At 43.1% G+C, this 7,500-nt stretch overlaps 1 protein-coding gene across 1 annotated transcript in view; it reads left to right on the top strand.

Moving 5' to 3' along the window:
- Positions 1-5,431, top strand: part of LOC143122166 (solute carrier family 12 member 9) — a 75,748-nt gene extending 70,317 nt beyond the window's left edge. The window contains exon 14 of the mRNA XM_076283000.1: positions 1,453-5,431. Coding sequence (XP_076139115.1) covers positions 1,453-1,764 — 312 coding nt within the window. The 3' untranslated portion in view covers positions 1,765-5,431. The remainder of the gene's footprint in view (positions 1-1,452) is intronic.
- Positions 5,432-7,500: the final 2,069 nt, after the last annotated feature.

A 7,500-nucleotide genomic window follows, 5' to 3' on the forward strand; every position in this document is an offset into this window, starting at 1 on the left:
CCAAGTTTCGTGTACCCCGGTCTTTCAGTGTCCCGGGAATCCTTGTTGGTGTACGGTCACTAAATGTACACATAAATTATTTTATTGCAAGGCCCCCCATGAACGAAAGTTCACAAAACTTGGCATGCATTCGGAAGGTGTCATAATGATCCTACACTTTCAATTTCGTGCAGTTTTGACTATGTTAGGTCACAGATACCTGCGATTACAACACCTCATTTTTACTTTTTTGTGTTTAACTAGGTGGCGCTATACATGAAATGAGTGGTTATGGAATGGGTTGACATGGCCCCTTGAGATCAACATACAAAAAAAAATGGTCCTTCTAAACCCTACGGTTCTCGAGATAGTCACAGAAAACTGTGTCTGCCCTACCCTCCTTTCGGGGGGTCCAGTCCAGCGGGGGGGCTACAGATCAAAACGAAAAACGATGGTTCCATGCTATCCATGTGGGGTTACATGCCCACCAAGTTTCGTGTACCCCGGTCTTTCAGTGTCCCGGGAATCCTTGACGGAAATTTGGGCATGCGAAAAAGAAAGAAAAAAAAAGAAAAGAAAAAAAAATCTGACTAAACCTATATGACCGCCGCTTCACTGCGCGCCGGTCATAATAATAATGAGCATCAAATAAAATATATAATAGCAGGCTATTTCAAACAAAAAATAAACAAAAATTTCTGTCTAAAACAAGCCTCTACACTGGCACATATCTTAATGAAACATATTATTAACTAGACTATTTTGTACTGTCTCTCTCAGGAAACCCCGCAGAGTTTGTATTGGCTACTAGGCTACTAGGCTACAACTAGGCTCCACTCATGCCACATGCGTAGTTTAGCTGAGCTATAGTACAACAGGAAACCATATGTTCGAGGGTATTAGCTGCATATATTCAACGCAGATACATGAATCTAGCTAGTTGTATAAGTGCGAGGGTATTCAACGTAGATACATGAATCTAGCTAGTTGTATACGTGCGAGGGTATTCAACGCAGATACATGAATCTAGCTAGTTGTATACGTGCGAGGGTATTCAACGCAGATACATGAATCTAGCTAGTTGTATACGTGCGAGGGTATTCAACGCAGATACATGAATCTAGCTATATGTATACGTGTGAGGGTATTCAACGCAGATACATGAATCTAGCTAGTTGTATGTTTTCAAGTGCAAGACTGAAATGAGCGTTGTGAGTAGGCTTCATGAAAACGTAGCGGCTACAGTGATGTAGGGGAAACTGTAAGGTGGGTGGAATCTGGGAATCTTTATTAGTACGAGTATATGGGCCCAGTATCGGCCTGATCACAGATGCCAGTATCACTAAATATTTGTATTCGCTGATTGTCAGTCAATTTTTTTACATTTTACGTAAACAAACATATGTGAAAACTGATTGAAACCAGAGGCATAGCTTTGAGGTGTGTGTGTGTGTGTGTGTGTGTGTTTCTCAGGTGGCGCTGCATTGGCAGAGGCAGAGAGAGCAGGAGGACAGAGGAGAGAAGGAGGAGGACCCTGACGACTATGCCAACAGTTTCCCTAGCAACGCTTCTCGGCTCTCCGATGACTACCTGCTGGCTGTTAATAGGCTGATCCTGGACCAACCAGGCCCGCCTCCTGCTGTGCGCTTCCTGTATTTGCCCCGCCCCCCTGCTGACACGCGACGTTACCGTAGTTACCTGCAGCAGCTAGAGTTGTTGACCCGTGACCTTGGGCCGACCTTACTGATACACGGGATCACACCGGTCATCACTACCCAACTCTAAACACACACACACACACACACTCGTACACTCTCGCACACTCATAAGCAGTGACGGACTGGACGGTCTGGCATTTGGGCAGATGCCAGATGCCCCTCGTGGGCCGTTTGGGCCGGCCAATCACGGAGCGGCATGCTTGTCGGGTTTGCGTGGCCCATTTATCGTAAAGACGGTTTTACAATATCTCTCGGCCCACTATCAAGCATCAATAGTAGGGGTGTAAAGATGAACCGATACGTATCGGTATCCGTTTTTAACGTGTAAGATACGGCTACATCGATATGTGAAGTCCCGTATCGGAATAAAACTGAAATGAACCGGTCGTTATATCGATTTACTTGTTACAAATCGGTTCATAACCTTTTCTGCTCGCTTAGACTCTGATTTACGTTGCAAGCAGCGCGTTCATCCCACTTCCTGTTTTGAAACTACACGTGGCACGGATTTGTGGGTAATGAAGTTCGTTTTGGGCTACACTCATTGCCCAAAGTAGTCAAAGAACTTCATTACCCATTCATCTACTGCAACTTAAGCACGTGACAACTCGCACTCTGTCGGTGTTTGACAGTTTTACTCTTTTGTTTGTCAAAATCTAGCGCGAAATTAAACACTTACTATAGCATTCCTAAACGGCAACGATAGTCTGTAGAGTAGCCTTACGTTTGATGAAGGGATTTCCTTAAAGTTAAAGAATAATTTGACCCTTGCTGCTAAAACGATGTAGGCTACAAATTATTATTATTTTGCTCATATTCACTCAGACTTGATTTTATTTTGGTATTGTCTTACCTCAACAATGGGCTACAGCTCATTGAAAACAATCAGATATAACTCTAGAAAATCTATAAAGTCTATAAAAATGTATTTTTATGTTGTATTTGGCTGCTTTGTTTGGCTGACTATTATTTTTTTCATTTCAATATAGTATATGATAAACCTCAGTTTAGATAATCATATTGACACATTTGTATTTGCCTAATTGACATGACCATGATAATTGATAATATAACATTAATGTGCACCTTAAGCAAATGATAAAAAATCTTTCAGAATGCTTTCCATTCTTCAACTGCATCGAACTGCATCGAATCGCATCGCATCGAATCGTACTGAATCGTTTTTTATGAACATGTATCTTTTCTTGTATCGAATCGTGCCCATGTATCTAGATGTGAATCGTATCGTCTTTTACATGAGAGATTCACACCCCTAATCAATAGTGTTACATGGCTTCGAATAAGCCATTTATCTCTAACTCCCTTTTCCTCCTTCATAGTCGGAACCTGATCAGTATTTATACCAGACATGAGTCTCTACACTACAGTCATGGTGACCCTCAATATTTACATCAGTCTACATTCTTTTGTAACCTTATTCAATCAAATGATTTAAAAGTGCATTGTTTGAAATTGGAATACAATAAATATGCTGCCTGTATCTTTTATTTTATTATTGGTTTACAAAAGTTAGGCTACATGAAGCAATGACTTCTGGGAATTTCAAAACCGAATGCGTCTACTTCCTTCAGCACGGGGAATTGCCGATCTAGCATGCCTTGATCCTCGGAATTTTCCCCTTGTAAAAGCTAATAAACTGCCCCCAAATGCACTTCGAAACATAAGAGAATGTCTGCTTAAATTCAGTGAAGGTGCTACGGTTGAAAATCTACAGTCGGAATTGACACATCTCGCCACGCACTGGGACAGCCTGAAAAAGTCTCCTCTAAACAAGTATACAGTCAAAGCGTCGGTCGGATGCCGCGGAGATATAGGAAGATACAGAAATAAACCTGGTGAGCAAGAAATGTGCTACCTGCAAGAATTGTGCAATCTGTTGCTATTTCCTTCTCCAGCAGTTAAACCTCTTTACCTGTGCCTACAACTATATATGGTTAGCAAATTAATTCCTACTAACACTGTCATGTACTCAAGTGGCATGCAAACGGAGTTTTTCCACTCCTAAATTCATCAAGAATCGCCTAAGGACACGATTGTCACAGGATAATTTGGAGGCCTTTATGCTGATGGCGACAGAGAAAGAGGTCCCATAATGAACTTGGATGCTGATGAGCAAGCTCCTTCGCACCTTGTTAACTGCATGACGTTAATTAAGACACGTTTGTGGAGCGGCTGCTCTGATGGGTTTCCCGTTTACCAACAAAACTAGGCCTACATTCACGCGCAGCCGTGGGGCAGAAGACGCTTGGTGCCACAGTGTTATAAACTTGAATTAAATAGTCGCCTGCTGTAAGCTACAATCGGAATTTTTTATATACCCCTGGTCCCCTGTTGTCTCAATGATAATAACATCTCATTTCAGGCTATATTTCAGAGTTTGCCGTTCATTTGCATTAACATCGTATTTTGTCATTTTTGGCGAAGACATGCATTCCTTTAGGGATATTGAACATATTGAACATTCTCTAACCATCGTGATTTCGAATTGGTGCAGTTTTCAGCACAAAAACTCATTTTGTTCTTTTCATGGAGAGCACTGCTCTATGCTGTTCTATGGTGCTTTTTGCCTCTTGCGCACGCATGTTTTCGTGACGTTGCATAGAAATCCATGTAGCCTATTCTAGGCTATTCTTTTTTCATTTTCATATTTCATATTTTTGGAGTTGTGCATTGATATGTCCATGTAGCCTAGAAATCTAGACGCACCCTAGCGGCGGCAAATTAATTTGCTCAGCCTGTACGTCTAGTATCGAACCATAGGAATTTCTATTGGCTTAACACCGTGGATGTTCTCCAATCACATCGCTCTATTTCGTTAGAGAGTCTTAAGGCGGGCTTAACAGGATAACGACAGTCCATTGACGGTGAACAACAAGGAAGGTGGCTATGGCGAACAAAGAGCGGTTGTTTGAATCGGCGTTGGCGTCAACTTTGGAGGAGTTGGACTTGTGCTTTTCTTTGAAAGTTGAGCAACACAATGCACTTAAGTCATTCCTTTCTAAGAAGGATGTGTTTGCCGTTTTGCCTACCGGATACGGATATGGTCGTAGCGCTGGCCTATTGCATGCCTAGGCAGTTTGAAAGACAATTCTCTGCCCGCCCCTTGGATTAAGCGAGGTGAATGATTCGATGCCAGACTATACATCTCAATGATATAGGATGGCCCCGCCAGGCTAATGTCCATGTTCTTGGTTCAGTCTTTATGCATATTAAAGTTAGAGTTCGTCACCAATGGGGCTACAAACGTGTTATTGTCCGTGCATGTGAAGTTATATCTGTGTGTTGCGAGCACATGCATGCGCGTGCATGCGCGCCCCCGTGTGGGCCGCTGGTTGGTGAAAATGCCAGGGCCGTTTTTTAATCCCAGTCCGTCACTGCTCATAAATACACATTCTCACATACACACACACACACTTACACACACACACACACACACACACACACACACACACACACACACACACACACACACACACACACACACACACACACACATTTACAGAAACACACACAAACTGGTCCAAACTGGTGCAAAATGGCACAAACATGATCCCTGGGATGTTTATGATAATGAAGCCTTAAATACCAACTCACCAAAGTGCAGTGTGTGTATGTGTGTGTCTGTGTTTTTAATATGTAATGCGTTTTAAACAATCATGTTAATGCACTGTATGTATGTGTGACTGAATCAGCAATAAACCAGCTTTTCTCTACCACCTGCCCTTCTCTTCTATTTAGAACACACACACACACACACACACACATACATACATACATACATACATACATACACACACGCACATACACACATGCGTGCGCGCAATCACACACACACACACACACACACACACACACACACGCGCGATCACGCACACACACACACACACACACACACGATCACACACACACACACACACACGCACATATACACACAACCCTGATGGCTTCCTGCCTCTCCTGAGATGTTTCAGGGTTGTGAGGTCATGTCTTGACACACACACACACCATATTACTTCATAAAACACATCACATACTGTATGCTATATTATACTCATGACACACACACTTACACATGCATACAAAAATACATACACATTCACACACACACAGGCCCAGATATTCACACACACACATACAGATACACACACGCACACATACACACAGGCACACATTCTCACACACATACATGCAGATACACACACACATGCAGATACACACACAGGCTCACAGGCACACACATTCTCACAGACACACACATTCACACACACACAAGCACACACAGGAACACACACACACACACATTTGCATTTCACATTCCAAATGTGGTTTTGCATTGAAGTCAGAAATGAGTGTTTGTGTGTAGTGTGTGGGGGCGGATAGTGTGTGTCTAGTGTGTGTGTGTGTGTGTGGGGGGGGGTAGTGTGTATGTGTGTGTGTGGGGGGGGTAGTGTGTATGTGTGTGTGGGGCGGGTGTATGTGTGTGGGGGGGGATGTAGTGTGTATGTGGGGGGGTGGGGGGGGGGGTAGTGTGTATGTATGTATGTGTGTGGGAGAGAGAGTAGTCTTAACAAGAGTGAGAGGGTCAGACTATACTTCTGGGTATGCTTCAATCCCTGCTGGGGAGAAAATGACACACACACACACACACACATGATGTGCCTCATTTCATTTTGCATCACACTGCGCTTACACCACGACACTCTGCACACTACTGTCGCTCATCTGTCACTCACACACACACACACACACACACAGTACACACACACACACACACACACAAACACACACACACACACAAGTTTAGAGTAGGCAGATGAGATGCTATGTGAAGTAATGATGTTTTCTCCAGGGCAAAATTGACCAGAGGCATCTGTGTGTGTGTGTGTGTGTGTGTGTGAAGGAGAAAGTGTGTGTTCATATCTACACACCCAGATAAGAGCAACCTTACGCATTCCTGCTGATATGCACACAGAAGACCAAAGAGAACCATATGACAAAAGGGAACCTTACTGAGTGAACACACACAGCACACACACACACAGTACACACACACACATACACACAAACACACACAGTACACACACACACACATTACACACACACACACACACACAGTACACATGCACACACACACACACACAGTACACACACACTGCACACATTTAGAGACGAGACGTGGAAGTAAAGTCAAATGTGTCAAAATGAGATTGCGGAAGTAGGTACATAATATACGTGTGTGTGAGTGTACTGTGTGTGTGTGTGTATCTATGGATAATATAGCGGGAAATACATTGCTCTTTTTACAGTTCATGGAAAAACTAGTTGCATTATGTAGAACCTTTTTATTATTATTCGTAATTCGTTGCAACATAAGGAAGTGTGAAGTTCTTCTGTCTCATTCTCTAGCTATACGGGCCTGTGTGTGTGAGTGTGTAGGTGTGTGTGTGAGTGTGTAGGTGTGTGTGTGAGTGTGTAGGTGTGTGTGTGAAGTTTTTCCGTCTCATTCTCTAACTACTGTATACGTGCCTATGAGTGTACTCATATGTGTGAGTGTGTGTGTGTGACGTTTTTCCGTCTCATTCCGTCTCACGTGTCTGATGTACAGGTGTTGCAGGAGGGTTGTTGCACTTCCTGCGACGGTCTCATCTAAATTACTTAACTCAGTGCGTGTGTGTGAGTGTGTGGTCTCTAAATGACTTAACTCAGTGTGTGTGAGTGTGTGGTCTCTAAATGACTTAACTCAGTGTGTGTGTGTGTGTGTGTGTGTGTGTGGTCTCTAAAT

Source organism: Alosa pseudoharengus, unplaced genomic scaffold (genome assembly GCF_046254945.1).
Source record: "Alosa pseudoharengus isolate Yale_2024_CS ecotype anadromous, Long Island Sound unplaced genomic scaffold, YU_APseudo_1.1 YU_APseudo_1.1_scf_13, whole genome shotgun sequence".
Classification (NCBI taxonomy): Eukaryota; Metazoa; Chordata; class Actinopteri; order Clupeiformes; family Clupeidae; genus Alosa; species Alosa pseudoharengus.